Source organism: Anarhichas minor, unplaced genomic scaffold (genome assembly GCF_050575085.1).
Source record: "Anarhichas minor isolate MPS153535 unplaced genomic scaffold, ASM5057508v1 ptg000058l, whole genome shotgun sequence".
Taxonomy (NCBI): Eukaryota; Metazoa; Chordata; class Actinopteri; order Perciformes; family Anarhichadidae; genus Anarhichas; species Anarhichas minor.
In genome coordinates this window covers 3,270,228-3,296,710 of record NW_027466504.1, presented here as the reverse complement: position 1 = coordinate 3,296,710, position 26,483 = coordinate 3,270,228, and the positions used below count along the sequence as shown (strand labels likewise).

Here is a 26,483-nt window from a genome sequence, read left to right as displayed (position 1 = left end):
AAACAGTTGAACAATGCGTGACATTGTGATATTGTGATATTTGATAAGATTGAATAATATACAAAATAAGTAACCAGTTCTATTTTCCCATAGTAAAGCCCCCAAAATAACTGGCAGGAGAGCTTACCACACACTAGCCGGCTACACTAGCTGCTACTGCTCTCCAAGCTAGCTAACTGGCTGCTACTTTATAGCTCAATTGGTCGCTAACAGGACAACACAGCTTATTCGAGAGACTGTTTATACCATGGACTGCTGTCACTTATTAAAAATATATCGTGTAAAATAAGTGTTTGCATAAATATTCACCCCCTTTAAATCTGCCCAGAGCTGGCCGTCCTCACAAACTGAGTGACCGGGCAAGAAGAGGACTGATGAGGGAGGCCACCAAGACACCTAGGACCACTCTGAAGGAGTTCAAAGCTGCAGTGGCTCAGATGGGAGAGACTGTACATACAGCAACTATTGCCCGGGTTCTTCACCAGTCGAAGCTGTATGGGAGAGTGGCAAAGAGAAAGACTCTGTAGAAGGAATTCACCCAAAGACATGTGGGAGACTCCAATATCAACTGGAAGAAGGTTCTTTGTTCTGATGAGACGAAAATTTTGCTTTTTGGCCATCAGAATAGACGCTATGTTTGGTGAACACCAACCACTGCACATCACCACAAACACACCATCTCCACCGTGAAGCATGGTGGTGGCAGCATCATGCTCTGGGGATGCTTCTCAGCAGCAGTCCCTGGAAGGCTTGTAAAGGTAGAGGGGAACATGAATGCAGAAAGATATCGCCAAATCCTGGAGGATAATCTGACTCAGTCTGCAAGAGAACTACGACTTGGGAGAAGATTTATTCTCCAGAAAGTCAACGACCCCAAGCATACAGCAAAACATACACAGAATGGTTCAAAGACCACAAGGTGAATGTTCTGGAGTGGCCAAGTCAAAGCCCAGACCTCAATCCAATCCAGAATTTGTCTGGACTTGAAAAGAGCTGTTCACGCCCGATCCCTGAGCAACCTGACAGAGCTTGAGCTCTTTTGTAGAAGAATGGAGAAAAATCTTAGTGTCCAGATGTGCCAGCCTGAGTGAGACATATCCACACACACACACACACACACACACACACACACACACACACACACACACACACACACACACACACACTCAGTGCTGTGATTGCAGCCAAAGGTGCATTTACTAAATACTGACCTGAAGGGGGTGAATACTTATGCAATCATTTACTTTACCTTATATATTTTTAAATAATTGACATTATTTTGTAAAAATCTGTTTTCACTTTGATATTAAAGAGTTTTTTTTTGCAAATTCTTGTCAAAAAAAGCCAAATTATACTGACCATGATTTCATGTATAAAAGCAACAAAAGGATGAAACATCCAAGGGGGGTGAATACATATGCAAGACACTGTATATATATATATTAACTCGTAAACTTTACACAACTTACTAGGAATGCTGCTTTCACATTTTGACCCGCCTGACAATATATGTGTGTATTCGTGGCACGTGGCAGACTCGTATTGTGCCACGAGTCTGCACAAAGTAAATACTACCATGCAGCACCACGTGTGTAAATATGACCTGCAAAAAAAACCAAATATATGAGACTGATCGATCGGTGCATCTGCGTTTGTTACCAATTGTGACAGCAAAACGATCAGAATGCGATCGATCTTCGAATCCTGTCACACTTACAACACATGTATAGCCGTCGCTACTGAGATTCATGGGTACTGTAGTATTTCATGCTATTTCACATACAGAAAAAAATGAAATTCCTCAGGAACAAAGTCGAAATATTTATTCCAAATATTTATTCCTCTTGATATTATCGAGGAAACCCCCGTGAGTTTAAAGTACATTTTCATATGCAAATCTGCATTGGGAAATATAGTCAGTGGTGCCAACCTCTCTACTTCTATATTCCTCTAGACACACCTCTAGTGTGTCTGGTTATTTGATCACTGGTTGTTAATACGGACTTGAATTGCAAATGATATTTGAAACACTCCTTGATATCATATGAACGTCCCCGCTGAATTGGTTGCGCGTTGAAATGCGAGGTTCCACGCGTTTCTGTTTGCTGTGACCTCTGCAGCCAGTAGTGTCTTTTTTTTCTTCTTTTTTTCTGCCGCACAATGATCAAAAGATAAAGCTTGTTTATGTTCTCTCTGTGTGCACTCTATGTGTGTGTTGGAGTGTGTGTGTGTGTGTGTTGTTGGATCAGAGAGGGAGGTGGGATTACAGAGTAAATCAGCTGGAGCACATCTGCTTCTCTGAGGAATCCCACAATATGGCCCCCTGTTTATAACATTATACAATTTGTGCCTCTCCGGACAGAGTTCCCTCACATTATTCACCAGACGTTACAGTCAGTAATCCTGCAGTAGTCCTTCTGCAGGGGCTATTGAGGTGGGACTGAAATAACATTATGTCTATAAAGTGATTTTATAAACCAGGAGGACTGTTCCTGAGCTCCTAGAGGCACATTCATGATGTCGGGCTTTATGAATACAATTGGCTTGACTTGACTCTGTTAAAGGAGCAGTGTGCAAGATTTAGTAGCATCTAGCGGTGAAGTTGCAGATTGCAACCAACTGAATACCCCTCAGCTTACCCCTCCCTTTTCAAACGTGTAGGAGAACCTATGGTGGTCTTTAGGTGATGTAAAAATGCAAAAGGCTCTCTCTAGAGCCAGCGTTTGGTTTTTCCGTTCTGGGCTACCGTAGGAATGTGGCGGTGCAACATGGCGGATTCCGACCTCCCGCCCACCTGTTGGCTTTTAAAAAAAACATTTGTATTTCATGTCTGAGTAATAAAGATAATGCACGATAATGAAAATAAACTGACATTGCAATATTTTATTTTCTGCAATATATATTGCAATATGAAACAATACAGGAGACTGCTTTTTAAAGTTAAATGCACCAATCTTTGAAAACAAAATTAAGAGGCAAGATGAACAACTTCTTGCTCTAGTAAACAATTTCATAATAACACATTGTTTTAATAGAAGTGAATGGCAATGGCACGGTGAAAAAAATCACACCCACAATCATGGTTAACGACCCTGGATCCGTGTTTCCAAACGGGTCGGTGGGTTTGCCGACACAGGCAAACCATAGGCCCATAGACATAGGGCCCTCGCACTGAGTACAGTCCGCCACGGTTGACAGTTGCGCCAGGTGACCCGTCCATCAGTTAAAACTACAGTGTTTTGGACGACTCAGATATTCAGCTGCATTTACTCAAGCTAGAGTACACGGCTGAAGAGATGCAGGGGAGAGAGGCGGAGGCTGCATTAGCCGTGCAAGAGAATATGGCCAACGGGGGCCCCCCCCGGCGTCAGAAGCTAGCTCGTGTGAGGAATTTAAGTTTTAAAGCGCTCCTAGCGATGGATATTATGTGTTACAATATGTTTACTTGTAGAAGGTTTAAACTAAAGGGAGAGTTACTGAATCTGTTGTGCACTGTGAGAAACCAGAGAATTTATGACACCGCCATAAAGTCAGAGAGAGGGGGATGCTGCTGAAGAGTTTCTGAGCACAGCCTTCAAGAAGGGGGGAGGAATTGGTCAAGGAAGTGTACGACTGAAGTCCGAAGGGTTCAGCCAATCACTGAGCTGATCGATGGGCTAAGGAATGTGTAATATGAGACATTTCAGAGACTTTGGAGAGACAAAGAAACTGTGAATCCCCGGAGAGAATCAGACCTCATCTGGACCATGAGGCGGACACACCAGTCTGTCGTGTGGTGCGGATGGGGCCTCTATTTCATGAAATATTACTATTGATAGTTAATTCAGTTTGTAAGTGAACTTTGTGTAGTACATTAAATATTGTTTTTAATTTTGAACCGAATCCAGCTCATTTTTCTGATGCGCGTGCGCAGTAAGAAGCTCGCAGCAGAAAACTACCTGCGGCCTGCAGGCTCTCTCATCCTTTGTTTTTAAGACCCAACACTCGCAATGCATCCTGGTAGATGTAGGTACTGCCGGCGCAGGTCCGTGAGCAGGAGAACTCAGCTTTCTTGGTCAGTATAGTGCACACTGAGGAATTTGTATTGCCTCAATTGACTAAATTAACCATAAACACTGATTTGACATCCACATAAACGGTGGCAAATGTTTTTCCCTTTAATATCAGTATCTCATAATGGAAAGTTTTGGTCATTCTTTTACTCATTTCAATTAGTAAAAAAGCTCAGGGAAACCCTGGATGGCAGGCTGTTCGCTGTGTGCTTCTCAAGGCACAATGTTTATTCACAGACTTATTCAGTCTGTAGGAAATAAAGTGGGCAGGGAAACCTGGCTGCTGACGGTCCGTTCTTGCCAGACGTTTGTCAGGTTGATCGGCTCAGTAGAGACTTCTGGTGAGCCGCCGATGAAGCTGCTGGCGATCTCAAAGCGCTGTGAGAGAGAACGGCTTGTTCTAAACTTGACCACTGTGTACTTTTGAGTCCATCTCTTGGGGTTTTTTGAACTTCTAATAAGCCCAGGAGTTGCAGACGTTTCAGAGTCTGTAGGGGAACATGCAACAGTGTGTGTCATTGTGTTACTGAATGCATTTTTAAATTAGCATTTTGTTCTCCGTGTTATTTAGTCTTGTATGTTCTCTTGAAGGTCCACCATTGAGAGTTCTTATGTTAATAATGAAGTCGTTTTGCATACCAGTGTTGCTTTAACAAAATGTATGAAACAAATATTGTGGTCACAACATATAACTTGTGAGATGAAATGGGTGAATTAGGACAGATTCATAGGATTTTTTGGTCAGTGCTCTGACCCCCATGTCTGCACGGCAAACCCCAAGCTTCTTTAAAGGCAACATGGATGTAATGCGGTGTAAAGGTGTTTACACTCCACATCGCTAAATGCGATTGGTGCCAGGTTTCCCCTGAAAGCAGGGTACCATGGTGACGGCCCAGCAGCCCCATAGTAACCTCGGTGACACCCTGGGATTAGCGAGGAGTCACATCCTCACTTCCTTCAGGGATTGGCTGTTATCCTGGTCTTCCCATGAGTCTCTGCTCCAGCGGGGACCCCCGGGGGGGGGGGGGGGGGGAGGGACTTGAAACACTCTCACTTACATTTCTGCACGCTTGAGAGAGTTCCATCTTTACTGGATAGGAAGCATTTCATTTTTATTTTTTCCCCCCATAACTGGGTCTTTTGCGTTGTTATATAAGGAATGAATTGATGGTATGAACTAGGGATGTAACGGATCACAAAACTCACGGTTTGGTTCGTATCACGGTTTTTGAGTCACGGTTCAGATCATTTTTCGGATCAGCAAAAAAAAACATTTTTAACTATAGACTGTATATAAGAAGTGGACGTAGTCACCGTGACGTCACCCTTTGGTTTGTGGACTGCCGTTTAGAAGACTCGAGTTTGGCGATTTTGCTTTCGCCATCTTGGATTACGGCCGTCGCCATGTTGTGTTTTCCGCAACCAATGACTGGAAGTTACCATATTTGTGCTAAAAGTCACATTTTGAACAACCCATCAATAACAAGGGGACTAAAAATGAGGACACCAATGGATCTCATTTGATGTTTGTTTTTGTTTGTTGAAAGAGTGGCCGAACTCTGTATATGTGTGGGTACATGGCAATGTGTGAATACGCACGACCTGTGATTGTTTGTGTTGAGGAGTATTCGGGTATCTGTGTTTGTCCGTGTGTGTATACATACTGTATGTGTGTGTCCGTGTGGATACATGCTCTGTGTATGTTTCCGTGTGTATACATGCTGTGTATATGTGTGTTTGTGCTGCCTGGCTGTGTATGGCGTTGCCAGGCCATATGGAGCGCTGTCTGGGGAGCACACTACCCACTTAGCTCTGCTGTTGGCTCTGGTGCTCTCTCCATCTGTCCCTTCTCTCTCTCTCTCTCTCTCTCTCTCATCCCGCTCTCTCTCTCTGTTTTTCTTCCTCTGTTTTTCTTCTCATCTTCGTCTTTTGTTCCATCTATCTTTTTTATATCTGGGAGCTCGCTCTCTTCTTAGTTTCTCTCTTTTCTCTTCAGTCCTCTAGACTCTTGCTTCATCTCATCGTGATCCAAAAATAGTCTTCCTTAGGTATTTGTCCAATTACAAGTATGTGTGTGTGTGTTTGTATGTTGTTGTGTGCACTCCAATAAATCAAGTGTGCGTGACAGAGCTAAGTGTGTTCTCAAGCACTCCTCTTCACCCACTTTCTTTCCATTTGGTGGTAATTGCTATCATCCCGCAGCCACCGTGCTCTTGAACATCCACTCCGGTGCGAATGGCGACGGGGTTCGGAGCTCGAACCAACACCGACTATAGCTGGCAAACGCCCTCCTGTGGGCTCCAGCAACGGTCCATTTATTTAAAGGGGAAGGTTGAGATCCCGGAGCCAATAATCTATGAAATGGCCGGGGGGATTGTTTACGGCTTATTGACAAAAAGTGATACCTCAGTGCATGTTTCGAGCTACCTTCCTAATTCACCCATAGACTGTATATAATAAGTGGAATTAGTCATCTTGACGTCACCCATTGGTTTGTGGACTGCCTTTTTGAAGCCTCGAGTTCGGCGTTTTGGCTGTCACTATCTTGGCTTTTTGCAACCAGTGAATGGCAGTGACCATATTTGGACTACGAAGAAGTAATAGACGCCGTATACGGTTCTGGTAGCGGTAGCGACCTGTCAATCACAAGGTAGCCACACCCTAAAGCATACCCTGCTTTATGGTCCATTTACCTCTAATTGGGTCATAATTTACAAAATGAACATCATGCTGTATTGAAGAAGACTTGAAACTAGAGATTGAGACCATAAACTCAAGTTTACAATGTTTACTGAGGTAATAAATCAAGAGAGAAGTAGAGTCATTTTCTCATAGACTTCTATACAATCAGACTTCTTTTTGCGACCACTGACCCCCTGCTGGTCAGTAGAGAGAATGCAAGTTTAAGAAACTTTTGCATTGGCTTCACTTTTCATTCATTTAACACTTACCATTGGCTCGTTGGGTACAGGAATGCCCACGTTTACTTCTTTACTTTCTCATTCACAGCTAGTTCATTCACGTTATTTCCGTACAAAAGTCCCACACGAAAAAAGACAGCAGACAACAGTAAACGATGAGTTTGGCTTATGTGTTATCACACGGCCCATAGTTATCTTGTCTTGGCGACAGTTCAAGTCGTAATAAATCAAGTGAGAAGTTGGGGCATTTTCTCATAGACTTCCATACAATCTGACTTCTTTTTGCGACCACAGGAGTCTCTCCCTACTGGCCAGTAGTTGTCAGAATTTGAGGTTGTCCCTGAATCCAAACCAGCCTTCCCTCATCCCAGCTGATATGCTGGGCGTCCACAGGTTCACCATGTGTGCAGCAGCACATGGTGTGCTCATTACCTTTTACCTGAAGTGCATTAGGATCAATTATAAGGGGATTATAAGCACTGAGCTGGTGATGGTTAGCCTCATACTGTAGGGGCAAACATAAATAAAACACTTGGAGAAGCACTATGTTTCACCCCGAGAAGGTCTGATATGAACTATATACTACGGAAAAGTGACTTTGAGTTCTTTGCAGTATTTTTTACGTATTTTTCGTATTCTGGCCAATGCATTCCGTCTTTGCATTCATATGAAGATTCTGTTTACAGAGATTTCTCCTGGAGAGACAGTGACGGGGCAGTGACGATATCAGCTACTGAGAATCACACGTTTCCTGATAGAGAGCAGCATTTCAAAGAAAGAACAAGCGGAAACAAATTCCAAAGAAAGAGCAAGGATGAGGGGTGAGGCACATCCACGGAAGGGGGGAGGTAAGAAGAGTGGAGGAGGGAATGAGGAGGAAGGATAAAAGTGCAGGAGGCGCACAGGAGGGAGTTGGTTTGGTGAGCTACAGTTTGAAGGCATCACATCCACTCGTACCGCATTAAATCACAACTGTCAGCTTCGGCATCACTTTTCGTCTCTTTTGGGAATTCCCCAAAAAAACCTAATCTGTTCTTCTTTAGTATATATTATAACCAAAACTTGAAATCTCAAAGCGTTGAAAAAATAAATAAATCGCTGAAGGAAGACAAGTGTCTCCTCTCCAATAAGTTGTAAATACTATCAAAAAAGCGGAGGGGAATAAGAGAGAGTGTGATATAAGGAAAGGATGGGAGGATGGAAGAAGGGATGGGGGAGTGGAGGAGGTGAGAGTACATCCGAGCAGCTCAGCATGGTGAGTTCTCTGACGGAAGTGAGGGTGAGGGGAAGGGATGGAATGGAGGAACAACAGAGCTTGGCACAGATAGAGACTACTAGAGGGCGAGAGATTCTCCGTGTCCCTGCTGCCATATGGTGAGCAGCCAGGCCACAGAAAAAACACATAATATATGCACTGAAAAGGCAAATTATATTGTAGAGAATAATCACATCCATCATATTCTTCATGCAGAGATAGAGCTTTCTATTTTAAGTAGAATACATGTTCCAACTGGAATACTCCATTTTATTTATTTTGCATTATTTTGCATGTATAGATACTTTAATTTAATGAGAGACACATGACCGAATCGCTTGGTTAATTACAATGAATAGCTAACCAACTAAAACTTAACTAAAGAAAACCTAAGAGGTTGAACAAATATGATAACAAGGCCATTTGTCACAGGACTAGGACTAAATAAAAAACATAGCTGAAAACACTACACAGTGGAGCATTTAGCATGCTAAAGAGCCAGAACAGAGTTAAAAGGAGAGTGAACTGGACTTATATTCATCAGGTGGCCAGAAACACGACTCCAAATAAATGCTTATGCGGCTCTGTCTGCTGAATGTGTTTAAAAAGGAAACAGTTTGCTAACACGTGAACTTCAAAAGTGATAATATGTCAATGCTGCGTTCACCGCTTGTTAAGGACAACCCCTTAATTGATGCAGGTTCAATTACTGTAGATTTTATTGTTAGTACTTCCAGTAAGATAAAGGGGAAATGTATGTATGCTTTGGAAAATTCGGTTTTAATTATTACAATGATTACCAAAAAGTAATTTTAACTTCATCCAGTAGGACTAAAGGTGACCTCATTGACCCTTATCTAAGTCCTGCCCTCAAACGCAGACTAGCCAATCAGCTCTGACCATGGTTCGACAACCATCAAGCTCTGCACCATAGAATCTCATGCAATGGTTTCAGATGTTCTTCATGTTCAGGCTGGTTTAGTGGATTTGGATCTCATCATGGTTAAACATTGCGTAATAGTGATATTTGTTACCCGGAGAGGTTGGAGGGAGATATACGTTTCTAAAACGTTACGTTTCTACATGAAAACCTAGCTAACCTAGCTAACCTAGCTACTGAAGGTATATAAACACATGCTGCTTTTGCTTTGATTGTAACAGTGAATTAAGACCTACCCAGCTTTTCACGAACAGAGCTGCTCATTCATTTCATTGTCTTCTGTCTGGATCACCAGGTGATGCGGTGGTTTACTTTTACATTTCAGCTTCTATCTTCATCTTTTCAACCCGTTTTCACTGCTTAATCAGTTTGACATCCTGGATTTATCCTTCAAACACATTGTAGACTCTTCTGTCAGCTTCTCTCGGAAATTGCTTTTTCGTTTGACCAAAAAAATATTTCTTCAGGGAGTGCAGTTAGTGAGCTCCATGGTAGCTCTGACAGCAGAGTGGGGCGGGGCTTAGCAAAGGGTCAATTGATTTTGTGCATGCTGCGCATATTTCTTGAAAACATAGCTTATTGTATCATGATCATACTCCAAACACGATAAAAAATGTATTTCAATCTTAGAATTAAACAATTTTTCTTCCCTATGGAGCCTTAAAAGACTCTTTTAAATTAGTTTCATGGCCGTTTGATATAACGTAGCACAATTCAGGCCAGTTTCATAATCCTGGAAAGGTGATAAACTCTTTTATCTGCAAATAATAAGGTGTTAAAGTGAGTGTAGGTGGATCTCCTTTGAATCCAAACAAATTGTGTGTGTGTGTGTGTGTGTTCGTGTGTGTGGGGACTAGATTAAAAGACAGGACCGGAAAGGTAAAAAGGATGCTGAATGCTGAGAGGGAGAGCGAGTTGGAGAGAATGAAAACTTTTCAAGGTCTTTACTTAAAGCATCTCACAACAGAACTGAGTAACAAGGGACCGGAGTTTCCTTCAAAATAAGTGTTGGGAGAACAAATGGGAACGAGACAGAGTGCTTAATTTCTAAATGGCCGCAATGTGATTTTATTCTGACACTGACTCATTGTTATTTGATTCATGTCTGCCTGCCTTTTGAATATCGATCCAGGAACCAGAAGGAGTGACTCATACTCGGCCACATAGAGGCCTGAGTCACTACGGGGGGAAGAGTCGGAACTGGCTCCCAAACCCCAATCCTGATGCCCCCCCCCCCCCCTGCTTTATGAAAGCCCGGAGACCGGGGGGAAAGGCAGAGCCAACGTTTGGCTCAGCAGCAGTAACGGCGCTCAAGGACTGAAGGACTCAGCTCTTTTATCTGCTTTATTTTTAGACACATCTACTGTACGTAGATGGGTCAGCAGAGGGGTCCTTAACTTTTTTTTGGGAAGTTGTTTAACTGGAGCTTTAAGCTTTGATTGAGGATTCAGGCTCTGCGATAGAGCGGTCCAAATCCATTTTTGGAAGCAATTGATAAAATTGAAAGGAAGCTTTGCATGCCGAAATATCTGGGAGGTCGTTAGAGGTGAGGATGAGTGGAGACGCAATGAGGATTGTTGGTGCAAATTTGAGAATAATGTCCTCATTACAACTGAATATTTGTTGAGTATTGGCTGATTGAAAGTGTTCAGAAGCCAGCTCATGAAATGTGTGGATGATAACAAGGCTGGTGACAGGGTGTATCTTTCCTTTTTCGTCAACAAATCCCCCAGGAAAAAGCCGAACCAACAATATCTAAAAACGCCTTGCAAATATATCGTTTCATAAAAAAAGAATAGCGGTTTCTTGGGAGCTGTAGTTTTTTAAGCAAACACTATTTTCAGCCGTGGATTAACAGAGATCTGGTTAGTGTTAGTGGCTCTCAGGGGCCCCAGCAGGGATCATTCACTGAATTAATGGTTTGTTTGGTACCCATCATCTTTTGGTCGTATGTTGATACCTTCATGTTTTCCAGTGGACTGCAAACACTGCAAACAAGGGGCACCACAGCTCATTTTGGCTCATTTTGGTAGATTCGTTGGCCCTAGCTGATGTTTATGGCAGCAGGACGATGTATGTGTGATTCATTAAGAATAAACTACAGTGTGCGTGTTCATGGTCATGAAGCTACATGTCACCCGGTGTTATGCTGTACTTCATTTACGTGTTTTTAATAGTTTTAATGGAGCTCTATGGCACAGAGGATTAAGATGTATCAGAATTTGACTAAGCAAGCCAGCTTTATTTGTATAGCACATGTCGTACAGCAGGGCATTTCAATGTGCTTTACAGGGTTATTACAATACAGCAAATTTTAAAGTTTGACAATTGTTGACTTTGGGCTTGTCGCGCGATTTGTTTCCAATGAAACCAGCCTATATCCTTCAAAAAATGTTGGCATTGTGCTTTTCTGCAGACCAAGATTTACGTCAAATGGCGATATTTCTAAACCAAAAATCATTAATGCTTTTTCATATTTGCCTCGTATTACGTTAACATTTTGAAACAGCCGGTTAGGTTAAGACAACATAACTAATTAGTTAAGGGTCAGAAAAATGATCATGGTTTGTGTTGAAATAATAATGTAACATAGTGACATTTTCATTCAGGATTGCAGAGCACCTACAAAATTCAAGGTTAAAATGCCAACAAGGGATATCCCTGCAAGGAAGACGGTGTGTGTGTGTGTGTGTGTGTGTGTGTGTGTGTCCGCTCCGTTTGCCCTTGCCAGATAAAGGTCCACATGCTTTCCAGCTGTGCGTTACGGTTCATTGTAGCATCTGTCTCAGTGCTATACAGTTAGTCCAGAAGCTCCTCCCTGTCTCTGCACCCCCTCGACTCCTCCAACCTCCGTCCTTTCGTACCCTTTTCATCCGTCGTCTTTGCTCCTCTTGCCATCAAAACCCTTCTTTGTATTGCCTGATATATGGTCATTTTTCAGTGATTTGGCGATTTAAGTAGTTAAATTACTTTTTTTGCATCGTTAACTACTGATCTACAAACAATGTTGGGCCATAAAAGGAAAGGAATGTTTTTCTTTTTCGTCAGCTTCATACTTTGTATAGATGAGGTTTGTCACCGCTCAAACTGAAAGCCATAACGCCAGAGCAAGGTGAAAGAAGGCGCGTGACTTTTTTTAAATACATTTTTTTTATTAATTTCGTATCACATGCAAGTGTCAATTAAAAAATTTTTTTTTGACAAAGTAGTTTGAGCTACTTTTTGTAAGTAGCTTTATTTCCTCCTCCTGGTAGCTTAGGTCATCTTCCAGTGTGAAGCTTGCAAAGCTATGCTTTCAGAGAAGCTTCTCCAACACATGCATAGAGAATATTTGTTGTCCAAACAGTATTAAAAACACACCAGTGAGCCTCACTGCACTGATGACATGTCCCTTTATTACCATGAACTCACACACACTCAATGCTGCTGCCGAAAATACTCACTAGAGCACCAGTTGTGTAGTAATCCGTGGCAGAAAATAGCCCCCAACAAACCCGCTTCAGTTTCAACAATGTTTTCTAAAAACTACGGTGCCCAGCTGTTCTTGGAAATTACTGGGCTTTAAAAAGAAAATAATGATACACTTGTGACCCATTTTTTCAGATTTAAGCTGAAAACACTGTTGCCACAGCACCGTGCGTCACATGCTTTATTGATAACAGAGAAAAGACAGTCAAAAGGCTGCTATATATTAGTATATAGCCTAAACTACAACTACAACTTAGTATGGGAGCCGGGATGTTTGTTGACAGTAATACAAATATGAAATAACGCCAGCCTTTAGTTGTTAGTATCTCATAAACATAGACACATCTTTTACTCAAATTAACAAAATGTAAAACTGACAATTTGCAAAGTCAGTTTACAAGTCTAAAAAGTACATTTTTCTCACTCGGACGGATTTGTTCACTTTCTTTAAAAAACATAACATTTAAGGACTCCTCAGTACGGCTTGTTAAAACAGATATTTCGCAGCTCTCGGATTCTATTTGCATATTCACAATAACAATGCTTTACAGTTACGGACTCTCTTGGCATATATTTCAATCTCATTGTTTAAAAAGCTATGATAGCAATATACAGATAATTGCACTTAGTGAAAATTAACATTTTATTTAATAAAATATATTAATTAATTAATATATAAAATATAAAAATCCTAATAGATTCATTTACTTTGGAAATGTTGTCGCTTTCATTCAGATAACTGTGTTTTTTAAACAATTTTTTTATACCAAGCTAAATGAGGGAACCTTTTTCCAGTGTATCCACTTTCATTTACATTCTCATGGACAGAGCTTAGGTTTCTCTCTGTATGTGGAGTCATAGTGCAGAGCTTGTTAGTGCTGCACATCTTAGTTATGAGATACATTATTTATGTTAATGTTGTTTTTTGCTATGAATCTTTTTTTCTTTTCTTTTCTTTACAATACATGCACCCACATACACATAGGGTTTATTTTTTTATGTTCAAGAGTAAAGGCATTGAACGTTTTGACGGAAAAGTGGAGTGTGTTTATGAGCTTGTGTGTGTTTGCATACGGGGAAAGTGAAGCTTTTATGCTCACTTTGCTTTAACCTTGTGTCTTACTACATTTGAATATGGATATTTCCCTGCATTTCCTTAATGAGCTCGCTCTCTGTTTTCTCCATCACGCTGTACACCTCTCTCTGATCTCTCCCTGTCTCTCTGCCTCTCCCTTCCCCCCCTCCCTTTGCTCCCTCCTCCTCCCTGTCTCCCTCTCATAATGATCTGCCAACCCCACTGCATACATCTGATGTGATAAAGATTTTTTTATTTTTTTCCCCTCACCTGCGAGAGTGAATCCGATGGCTTGTTGTGGTTGACTGATGTGATGTATTTCCTTCTCCTGTTCTCATTGTTTGCTTTTATTCAGTATGCACTACTTTGTCACAAAACACACACACACATACACAGACTCACATCTGTGTTAAATTGTCTGTTGTCTACCAAGTTTCCGTTCACGAGGAGACCATAGACACCTAATGAGACATGCATTTACGGTAGATTATTGCCTCTGGTACTCACTTTAGCATGTCGAGTGATAGTAGTTTAAAATGATCGGTTAGCATGTGTTGTGGGAATAATTTCACATAAACTTAAGTGAGGGACAGCGTGTGCTAGCAGGCTACCAGGTTAGCCTTTCACCTCTGTACATGTAGGCTACTCTGTAATAACCACAGAAATAGAATAAGGAGTAGAACCGTCATTGAACGGTTGTCTGTGGTCATTTGCTTGTACAAAAGAAAATGGCAATTGTTGATTGTTGTTACAGTGACAACGCACGTTGTAAGTGTTGTCGCAGCTCGCCTGGCAGACAGCGTACGCAGCTCTGGAGACGAATGGCTGGCTGGTTAGCTAGGTGACTAGCTTGTCCTTCCCCAGAGCGGCGGGGATACGAGGCGGGTGTCAGCGCTGGCCAACGGCTCACCGTTCTGCTCATTTGCTGTTAGCAGTGTAGCATGGCAGAATTAGCAAGCTAGCCAACTAGGCAGCTGCACACTAGTTATATAGCTAGCTTGCTAATTCCAACAATACTTGGTACTCCAAGGAGGAGAAGAAAGGAAGAAAGAAAACTAAGTTGTTCAATTTAACTAATTTACTCCGCCTTTCCACGCTTTGTAACGTTACGACTCCACTGTTTCTTTTAGTCGTTACTGCAAAACCTCACCTCGGTGAGTCCACGACTTGCAGTAAGTCGGTTTACTTTGTACGGAAGTTAGCTACAGCGATCACAATGGAAACGATACACCTAAAAATGGCCACCTTTCTGACAATCCAGCTATGTTGATTTGAATGGGATAAGAATGTCCTTTCTACTCCTATTTCTTTTCTATAGTAATCATTTTCAGTATCCTCTCTCCATCCCTTTTCCCCTCCCATATCATTTATTCTTTACATTTTATGTTTATTTGTCTGTATGTTTATTTTACATTTTATTTGGACTCTCTGCAGTACGCTCTGTCCACACATTTACATAGTGTAAGAAAAGACCTGCTCGTACACATTTATGTTTCATTCTTCATTAGCAGTTAAGTCTCAGTAAACAATTGTGATATTCTACTTTCACTTAGAATTTACAAATCGAACATAAATAAATATAGGAAATCTGGGCAAAAAAGGTGGAATTGTGCCATGAGATAATAAAATAGAAAAATAGAGTAGAAAAACTACAGAAAGAGACAACAGGCATCAGATTTGGAAGGTAGAAGTAAAGAGATTTGGAAATAATCAAAAAACTCGATGAACCCAATAAGAGAATGACATTAAGAGCAGAGGTGTAGTAAGGATGAAAGACTGCCCCAAATCCCTCTATGCATTTAAGATTGAGTGTAGTTACATCCAGCCAGGCATTATTAAGCCTAATACCAATAGAAGTTATTTTGGATTGAAGCCACCACAAAAATGCCTCTGAAATAACTAATAAGACACCAATTATAAAACAAAACATACGGGTTTCATATTCCAGCCCTGTCTCCTAAAGATTACCCTCCCAGTCAACGAAACTGTATTGTCAATTACGTTTCGACGGAAACGTATTTTCTCTTTGATTCAGTATGTTTTGACGTACCACAAATAGGTTTCTAATAAAAGTTCGTTGAAGTACCTAAAATGAGGAGGTTGAATTAAAAGAAGTCATTGTTGACTTCTTTTAATTTTATGTCCGTGACTTAAATTACCTGACAGACGTACTAATAAAGCGGTTTTGTTGTGTTTTTCTTTGTTCTGTTTTCAATGTACAACCTTAACCACATGTATAAAACTGCAACCGTAATCTGGGAGAAAGTACTTTTTCCCCTCATACTATATATAAGAAGTGGGCGTAGTCATCGTGACGTCATCCATTGGTTTGTGGACTGCCGTTTTGAAGCCTCGAGACTAGCGATTTCGCCGTCGCCGTTGTTTTTTCCGCAACCAATGAATGGAAGTTACCATATTTAGAATGCGGAGGGTTGACGTAGAGACGCAGTATACGGCAGCGACCTGTCAATAACAGTAAGCCCCCCCCCCTGAAGCATACTCCGCTTTATGGTCTATTTAACTCTAAATGGACCATCATTTACATCATTTGCTTCACTCAACTGGAGGTTGCCGCCTGGTTTTTCCTCAAAACAAAATTTAGTTTAATTGTACGGGAAGGTAATTTTATAAGAGAGACATATTCATTGCATATTCATTGCATATTCATTGCATATTCATGTTGAATCTTGCCAAAAATCACCACATTGAATTCCATTTAAAGGCTTTCCACAAAAACCAATGTATTGATCAATAAACATATAATCGATCACACTGGCTCTACTTGTCAGCCCATACTGTATATTGGTCCAACTTGGTTGGGCTGTGAAGGGAGACCAGGGTTTGGGGCCGACACAGTGAGAGCTATGGATCAGGAAGTGAATCGTGCGGTGCCACAACAGCAGGTGACCTCGCTGTGACCTTTTGGCTATTGCTCCCAGGAAGCGCCCAAATGTGTGGATGTTGTTTTCGTGTAGAGATTACAAGAGCGGAGATGGTGTGTGTGTGTGGTTAGGTAGAGTTTCACCCACTGGGTCATGGAGTCTCTGAAGGGTTTTTCTTCACGGCGTATTTAGAGAAACAGTTTGTCTTGTTACACGCGATGGAGCAACAGTGATTTCTCTATTGAACCACTGAATGTTGGACTTCCTTCTTTTTTCTTTTGTGGCCTCTAACTCTGCTGCTGGGATTTGTAGTTTTTTAACATCTGGGCCAATGGGGGAGGAGGCTGCACCGCTGACTCCCAGTCTGTAAGTACTGCAGCCAAAAGCAAATGATGTGGAATGCTTTGGATGTCATATCAGGTCGAATGCTCTGTGATTGAATGAGAGCTGTGTCAGCTATAACATTTTGAGGACATTTTTCCGATCTTTGTGCTTTTTCTATTCATGATTGACTCTGTGCATTTTGTAAATTTCAAAACGCATATTTGGAGTCATATGCTGTGTTATATGCAGTCTAAACTTAAACTTGTGTTTGTATAATTCCATCACTTTTGTCATCTTTTTTCTAAATGATGAATTGGGGAAAAGGACAAACATGTTAAAGGAGCCGTTTTACTTTTATGACATAATTGGGCCACATTAAACATTGTCCAGCTCTCATGCACAACCACTAATAATGACTTGTCCTCATCTTCCATCTTCCCCTCCACTTTTTCTTCACTCCTCTCCTTTTCTCTTGCTTTGTCTCCTCCTCTCCTTTCCTCCTCTTCTTTCCCTCCTTCCACTCTTTCCTTTATCATTTCCTCTGCTTGAATTCTGTCCTCCCTCTACTTTCTGTTTCCTTCCTCTCCTCCTCTCCCCTCTCCTCCTGTTTCCTGTCCTCTGCTCTCCTCTCATTTCATCTCTTCTCCACCTTTTTAACCCTTCCTCTCCTTTTTCTGTCTCCTCTTCTATCCTCTTTTTGTCCGTCATCCCCTCTACTCCTTCCCTCTCGTCTCCTTGTGTTTCCTTTCTCCTCTTCCTCTTCTCGCCTACCTTCTACACTTTCCCTTTCTCCTCCTCTCTCCTCTCTCCTCCCTCCCACTTGGCCCCTCTTTCATCGTTTCTCATCTCCCCTCCTCTCCATTTCCTTATTTTCTTCCTCTCAGATTTTGCTCTTTATTAGCACGCATGTTAATGTCACATTGTCTTCTAAGCTGAATTTTATATTATTGAGCTATTACATTTTACAAGAAAACAAAACAAACACACACCATCCTTCAGAACATACACAAATTGAATTGATTGAACACAGACTGAAGGAGGTGTAAAAGCAAATACATATTTTGTAGCTCGGGAGAGCTGTTTTTTTTGCTGATGTAAAGGAGATTGTCTTCTCTTGGCAGCCATGTTTGTCAGCGTTTGTTTCGACAGCTGAGTGGGTACATTGTCAATGTTTAACTCAGCTTTTTTATTAGCTAAAGTGGTGGGATGTGTTTCAGGGCCAAATAACAGTTGAGTTTGTGTTGTGTTTGGCATATTTCAGTTCAATACGGTAGTTTTGTGTGTGTGTGTGTGTGTGTGTGTTTTTGTGTATAATTTGGTTGAGTTGGATTGTTTTTTTGCCAATTTGATGGCGTGAGGCTCCTGGATAGTGTTCCTGTAAGACGCTTATGATGTTTTTTAGGATCGCTTCTTTTTCGCTCCCTTTTCTCCTTTCCTCTCTGACTTGTTCTATTCCTTACCTTTCTGTTGGTATGTGTCCTATCATCGTCTCCAATCTTCTCCTTCACCTCAACCATTTTTTTTTCTCTCCTCCCATTTTTACCCACTTATTGTCTTTGCAGTCTTTTTTCTTTCTTTCTTTTATATAAGCTACACATATGTAGACATGTACAGAATATGTTATGTATGGGATGTGTCATTTTTTTCGTTCTGTCCCCTACCATCTTCGTATGTGATCTTAACCAATCTACCTGCAAGATGGAATCAAAATACAAAATATAAATGTATGTACATCTCCTCTCCTCCCTGTGATTCTGAGCCCATCAGTTCTGCCTCTTCTTTGGTCTGTTTCCCCTCTATTTGCTCTCTCCTCAATCTCCATGGTGTGAAATCCAATTAATCAACATACTGTAATGCCTTAGATAAAAACCAATACTCTCTCTCTCTCTCTCTCTCTCTCTCTCTCTCTCTCTCTCTCTCTCTCTCTCTCTCTCGTATCGATTTGAGTCCTTGTGTCAGCCTGAAACAATAGCGGACACAAAAAAAAGTTGATTGCACCAAAACACACAAACATCACTGAGAGCAGTAATATCGACTGGACTTAATGTAACAATTGTCTCTCTTCGCTCTCTGGTTTCAGGTCACTTCTCCTCTCCTTTATTTATTTATTTGTTTATTACTTATCCGATAAAAACTCTTACCATTCTTTTCTACTTTTTATTGTTTCTGATCACCCTAACTCGATCTGCAGTCAGTCACAGGTTATGGAATTACAATGCTGAAACTAATGGCCTCAAAAGAGCAGTATGGAGTCATGATTTTTCATCCCATTTTATTTATTTTATTTTTTTTACAAAAGATGCAGGAAGATGTTTATTTCTTCCTATATTTTTAATTTTAGTCACAGTAGCTATACAAATGGAAAGGTTTGCTGTTTGGTTGGTTGGTCAAGTTGTTCCACCACTTTCGATCAGAAATGTCTCAGCAACTATAGTTGAGGGGATTGCCGTGAAATTTTGTACGGACATTCATGGTTGCCAGAGGATGCCAATAACTTTAGTTATCCGCTGACTTTCCCTCCAGCGCCATCATGAGGTTGACTTTTTTCAGGTTGGAACTGAAATGACTTGGCAACTAATAGTTGGATTTAGTAGAAATTTGGCACAGAAACACAGGTCCCCAGAGGATGAACCGTAATGATTTTCTTGATCCTCTGTCTTTTTATCTGGCATCACCAGTGACTCAAAGTTTGGTCTTTTGTTCTACTTACAGACTGAAATATCTCAATATCTACATGATTGAATTGGTACAGACATTCATGGTTTCCTAGAAAATAAATCTTGATCCCCTGAATTTTTCTATACCACCAACAGTCTTGACATTTGTTTTACTTTTGGATGGATTGCCATAACATTTGGTATTCATGTCCCCCTCAGGATGGATTGTAATAACTTTGCCGATCCCCTTAACTTTTTATCTCGTGTCATCATTTGTTCAACATTTCCTTTCATCCAGTGCTTTGGCTTACAACCAAACACCAGCAAAACTTAAGACATTTTCATCAATTTAGATGTTCTTTATGTTCGATGCCAAATACAGTAGATACTGTTAGCATGCTAATACCTTAAACCACCACTGTGGCGACCATTCTCTGTCAAATATCCGCATGTCAAAATTATCTTTGTGAGCATGTTAGCATGCGGATATTAGCATTTAGCTCAAATCAAGGCTATGCTTAAGTAAAGCCTCATATGGATGCTAGCATGTCTATAGGGACACATCACAAAATACCCACAATCATTACGTTTTATGTTAGCTCAACCCTGCAATACAACTTTAACTAGTTAGGATACATCACTGTCCTATTTAAAGTGTGGACATGCATTCAGTTTTTCATGAAGGCATTAATGTTAGCAAATGGTCTTTCAAGAGCAGCACGTCCCAGTTACTGTACCTTGACTACTTCATCTGTCTGTATTAGGCGTTTGACCTTCAATATTGGGTGTCTTTATTATGAATACAGATCAATTGTCTTGCGAATGCCCACCATAAGTCTTGTTTGTGTATTCCCACACTGTGTGTGTTTGTGTTAACTAGGGCTCCCCCCTCTCAGTCAATTAGTCCCCCCAATCGGTCGTTTGGTTTTAGTCGACTGAGATGTCTTGAGTCCAGTCGTCATTTTTTATGCTTTTTCATACTAAATTACTTATTTCCAAAAAACTTAAGAGAGCATCTCTGGTAAACACAAGATTTAAAGTGGTGCTTTTGTGTGATTCTTTGTGGAGAAAGTTTTACAGATATGTCAAATTAAATTAAACAGTCGATTAGTTTGTGAGTTGACATAGAATTTCTTTGGTCGACGACTGCCCCAGTGTCAACATACTAATTCGAAAACACAATCAACTTTCAAAGATGCCAAAGCCTTTATGTTTCCATCTTGTTTTATTTTATTCCCAGAGGAATCCAGCAGCAGTTGTCCAGCTACAGGGAGACGGTGGTCCGGCAGGCCACGGTAGCGGCAGGCTCGACCGTCCACCGGGACGATGCGCCTACATGCGGCATTTGCCACAAGACCAAGTTTGCAGACGGCTGCGGGAACCTGTGCTCGTACTGCCAGACCAAGTTCTGTGCCCGCTGCGGCGGGCGAGTGTCGCTACGATCCAACATGGTAAGAGAGACGGAAGGGGGTGTGGCGATAGACCATTGTGTGTCAATGCAATCGGGCAACATTTCATACATATCCTGTGAAAATCACAAAATAGTAAATCAATTCTCATGTTATCAACATTTGAACAGAACTCTTCCATCCATTCTTTGGTTTCGATGATGTTGGTGGAGAGTACTGTTCAACACATTGATCCAAAATCTTCTGTCGGTTTTACTGGGTTGAGATGTTGTGAATGGAAAGCCATAGCATATGATTTACATTATTTTCATACTCATCAAACCATTCAGTGAGCCATCGTTCCCAGTGGATGGGGGGCTTTGTCATCGTAGGAAAGACCACAATAATAAATAAGATTCTCTTTTAGAAGAAATATGAAGCTTTGTAAACTTGTAATCAGTTGGTAAAAAAAGTTTTTTAAATATTTTTTTTCCTTAACCACTAGTCAGTTGATGAAATAAGTTGATACTTTACATTCATTTTTGTCGTCAATTTCTCTTTCACAAGCAAATTTTTTTACATTTTTGAATCCATTTTATTTATTTAATTTACAGGGTTATTTATTGAAATATTCAGTCTGGCTTGTCCGATAATTATTTGCTTTTGGCCAAACATTTAAAATATTGTATCTAAATTGTTCATTTATGTTATGTTATAACAGTTATGTCAAATGATCTGGACCAACTGTTGTATGAATTGGTCTTAATGCAAAAGATTGTACCATAAACAAAAACAAAAAGTTTAGCGGGACAGCACAAGTTCATATCCATCATTGAATCCAAAATATGCACTTCATACACGTATAGCCCATGCAGCTGGGCCTCAGGTGTTAGAACTCTGGTGTGTCTTTATGTGTGTATTTGAGTGAATAGTGTGCTGTGGATGTGTGTGTGTACGATATCGACACCCATCCTTTGTGTGTTACCTTGTATTTATGTGTGCCTCCGGTCATGTGTGTGAATGTGATCCATGCCTGGTTTTGTGTGTGTGTGTATGTGTGTGTGTGTGTGTGTGTGTGTGTGACCCATGCAGGAGCTAGTAAAGGTTAATTGGGCATTAAACTGAGCTGTGGACGGATGGGGGTGGTCTCCCACTCTGTCTCGGTCTCCCAGGGGTTCCGGAGGTGCCCTATACACACACAGCGGGGTGTAGGTGCGTGTGCGTTGGCTTCGGGTGAGCCGAGCCTTCCTCTAAAATAAGTGACGTCCCCTCTCCCGCCCCCCTCCCCTCCCCTACATCGCCCGCGTGGCATTTAATGACCTCACGCTTGCACAAACACACACCTGCTCAAAAGTACATCCTAATTGCCTGACATGGGGAGAGTTCAGCTGTGGGGTCCTGGGTGGTGTGTTGGGGCGGGTGGCGGCTGCATTCAGCAGGAGAAGGCTTTTGAAAGGTGGATTTTGCACTTGTCCATACACAGAAGCTATGTGCGAAATCTTCACAGACTTATGTATTTCTATGATACTGTTGTTATTGAGTAATGTTAGCAATGTGTCCTCGCAGTGTTCGTTTAATTACTTTTCTTGTGTAGAGCTGTGAGAGGGGGACATTGCGATAAGTAATGATGAAAAAAATAACTAAAAAGAAAATAATACAGTTTGGAAATTTGACACTGTCTTTGCCAGAAAAAAATGACAGCATTGGCTGCTTGTCCAAGCACTTTAAAGAATACTTTAATATTTCTGTAACACAGTCATTTGCTTGACAGTGTGCTTCTGTTTCTATGTGCGGAACCAGTCGCTTAGCCTACCTCGGCTTAAAGCTTGGGCGCGGTGGGAAACAGCTAGTCTAGCTCTCTTCGAAGTTACAAAATACACCATGGATGGTATGGTTTAACTTTAGTGACCGAAACTGACAACAATGTAGCATTGAAAAGGCCAGCTCACTTCATCTAAAACACACCGGTGCGGCATCACATCACTTCCAGCAAGCGTAAAATGACAGCTCGCTTGTTAATATTGTTTTCACAAATGTTGATGAAAAGCAGCCCCAAATTTCATCTACCAGCCCGAGGCTATTTTTCCCAGCCCGACTTGATCAAAAGTAGCACAATTGATTCGCATCATGTCTCGGACTACCAACAGTTAATGTATTTAGTTGTTTATGCTTAAGGATTTGTTGGAACATTTCAACTCAAATCTGGCTCAAAAGAGTGGCAGCATATTCTCTTCTGTTGGGTAATTGTAACGTTATTGGAAGCTGAAATATCTTTGTTACAGTGTTTGTTGCTGGTAGGGCTGTAGGATCATTGCCATGCTTTCAGATATCATCTTTGCTCACATTCTCTCTGTCTTTCTTTTCATTATACATGGATGGCTGACTGGGCTGCAGGAGGACAAAGTGGTGAGTGCTGTGTTTTTTGTGTGTGTGTCATTTCTGGACTACATAACTCTGCCTGCAACCTTTAAGACAATCCATCTTAATGGATTCATACAGTATGTATGTATATTTGTATCTATCAGTCTGTCTGTCTGTCCATGTGTCTGTTATTATCACAAGTTGTTCGTTGTTTGCTGCTGCTGGCTGGCTGAGGGCTACCAAACGGAATTTCGTTGTATCACTACAATGACAATAAAAACCTCTTTATCTTTATCTTGATCTCTAAGTTGTGTCAGTAGAAGCAGTAGCGGTAGTAGTAACAATGAGTAGTAGCAGGAACCTTCCTGGTTGAATATTTCAACTACATCATCTAGATTAAAACAATCAGTTGTTTTCCATACCTACTGATGTTCCTATAGCATCACTCAGCATGCATTTGATGCAGGGAAACAACTTGGACCTCAGAGGTAGAACACATAGAAAGAAAATAGATTAATTATGTCTTATGTTTTGGTTTACAAGGTTTGTGTCCGACTATTTCTTGGCCGGGCGCAGTGACTATTTGGGGTCTTGGCATCATTGTGAGGTTGCCAAGCAACCAGCAGAGAGTCCAGGAAGTGATGTCTCTAATGAACCAATATCCCAAAATATCAAACTATTGCTGTGCTTTGTGCTTGACCGCATCAAACCCAGACCCAAGCGCCCAACCAAACCACAGCTATGCAACCTATTTCATTGCCACAGCGGGAGACGCATAGTTGACCTTGGACTTGGACACTTAACCATCTCCTGTTTCTTGTGGATCGTGACACATAAGCCATTGGTGTGTTGGCCTGCTCCATAGCTGTAGAGAAAATGTCCTCTGTTGTGTGGCCTGGTTAAACAGGAGTTCGGAAGAATCATCTGAAATGATACTGCTGGAGAAACGTTCCCAGCGGACATGCCCGTTAACACCTTCCTCTGCTTGGGTAGTTGTGTCAGGTTTAGAACCTTGCTTGGCCTTGGCTGCTTTCCCTCAGGGCAGCTGCCAAACTGGCACTTTAATGATAGTTGGCTGGGATTGAACGCCACGGCTGTCCAAGAGTGCTTTGGTGTGCTGTACATAGCAGTCTCACTCCCCTGCTAAAGCTCCGTACAACAATCACTGGCTCTAAAGAGGAAAGTTTTGGCAGAATGGAGGCCTTATGTAGCGCTGTCTGTATAGCTGGATATGGATTTGTTTAATTACTTGAGGATTGATTAATCTTGCCTGGCACAGCACTCCAAAAATGCAAAGTTACTCTGCCCACTTTTTCCATTCTACTCAAACGAAATACTCAAAGTTAAAGTGAAATTGTTGGCACAGACATTCCCGACACTCCCAGGGGTCCTTGAGGGAGTTCCAGGTGGTCCCCAGAAAAATGGGTGATCGTTTAATTTCAACATTTAAAGTATCGCCCGCTGCCCCAAAAAATGCAGACTGGCAAATAATAGCGTAGCATTGGCCAGCTCCGACCAGCATCGAACAGCTATCAAGCTCTGCTCGTAGACTCTCATGCAATGGTTTCAGATGTTCTTCATTTTCTGGCCGGTTTTTGTGTATTTGCAGCTAGACATGGTTAAACGCTGTGTTATAGCGATACTCGTTACCCGGAGAGGTTGGAGGGAGATAAATGTTTCTAAAACGTTACATTTCTACGTAAAGACCTGCTGAGCTAACATTAGCAGAGTACGTTAGCACATCATTAACTAGCGTTAACACGTCTGTGGTATGTTAGCTGCTGAAGGTATACTGAATGTAAACACATGCTGCTTTTTCTTTGAAATTATGTTTACCTCAACTGTCGTTGACAACTACTGAATTATGGGCTTAATCATACCTAACAACCAAAATCAGTTTTTTAATAAAGTGCTTTTCAAACTGGGTTTCCGTGGGTCTTTGAGGTCAGTCCCTGGAAATATGTAGGTGGAGAGTAACTTTTATTTCACTTAAGTTACCACAGTGAGATGTTCGATATTTCAGGTGGCGATCAATAATCTGAAGGAAACTATTTGAGAGCCCTTGAAATTCACTGTTTGGCAGCACACTTTGTCAAACGATACTGTATATTTTGCCCTTGTAGTGGATTGCTGTGTTGTTTTTGCACTCAACCTGCAAAAAGGGATTTGTGACAACTGCAAACTACTTGATCCCTTGAAAAAGTGTGTCCAGTAATTTGTGTTTGGACTTTCTGCAGATGAAGTGTGAGCTTTGTTTTTTCAATTTCTTCAGTCCATAGATTTAGTAAGCAAACTGAACACTGTGTTCAAGATGGTGCCCTAGCTATTCGAATGAAAGTTCCATTAGCATGTAACTTAGTATAAGTTCGTCTACTATGAAAATGTATTTGTGATTTTTACAGAGTTAAACAACAATTAATTCGTTAGCCAACAAAAAACTGCAGCTCCCATTTTTACTAGCTCAGCAGTGAGTAAAAAACGTAACCGTTGGTTATACTCCCAAAGGGACGCATGCTCGGACAGCTGTGGACACCACGTACGCGTAGTAGTTCTGTTTATACTGTCTGCTTGGAGGCCGCATTCCACAAATGCGCAGCAAACCGCTACGTAGCTATCATGCTTCACAAATTGGCAGTGCACAGATGTCAGCACCAACCTCCAGGTCTGAAGAGAGAAACCAATGCATAAGTGCGTTAAACCTGTACATTGTAAACATGAATTTATGGTCTCAATCTCTAGTTTCAAGTCTCCTTCAATGCAGCACGATGTTCATCTAGTAAATGATGGTCCATTTAGACTAAAATAGACCATAAAGCAGGGTATGCTTTAGGGCGTGACTACCTTGTGATTGACAGGTTGCTACCATGGCATTTTCAGGTCTGGGAGTTGTCAACGTTTTCGTCTTTGAACTTATACACTTTCATAGTGTGTTTTCAGTACATGAAAGTTAATTGTAAACCTTTTTCGGGGGCTAAAAACGTATTGTTTAGCTCTCGGTTGTACATAGCTCCACCCTCTCGTGTCACTTCTGGTTGCAATAAATCCAAAATGGCGACAGCCAAAATTCTGAAATTGAGGCTTCAAAACTAAACAAACCAAGGTGGTTTAGATTAGAAAAGCGCTATACAAGTAAAGACTATTTACCATTTACCATCTTCTG

At 41.3% G+C, this 26,483-nt stretch overlaps 1 protein-coding gene and 1 long non-coding RNA gene across 3 annotated transcripts in view; both read left to right on the top strand.

The window, feature by feature from the left end:
- Nucleotides 1-26,483, top strand: part of LOC142932981 (uncharacterized) — a 285,143-nt gene that overhangs the window by 124,808 nt on the left and 133,852 nt on the right. The gene's annotated exons all lie outside the window — the stretch shown is intronic.
- rims1a (regulating synaptic membrane exocytosis 1a) overlaps nt 1-26,483 on the top strand; it is a 98,850-nt gene that overhangs the window by 6,822 nt on the left and 65,545 nt on the right. For both annotated transcript variants that reach the window (XM_076077140.1, XM_076077139.1), the window contains exons 3-4: nt 20,815-21,025; nt 23,357-23,368. In XM_076077140.1, the coding sequence (XP_075933255.1) occupies nt 20,815-21,025; nt 23,357-23,368 (223 nt within the window). The remainder of the gene's footprint in view (nt 1-20,814; nt 21,026-23,356; nt 23,369-26,483) is intronic.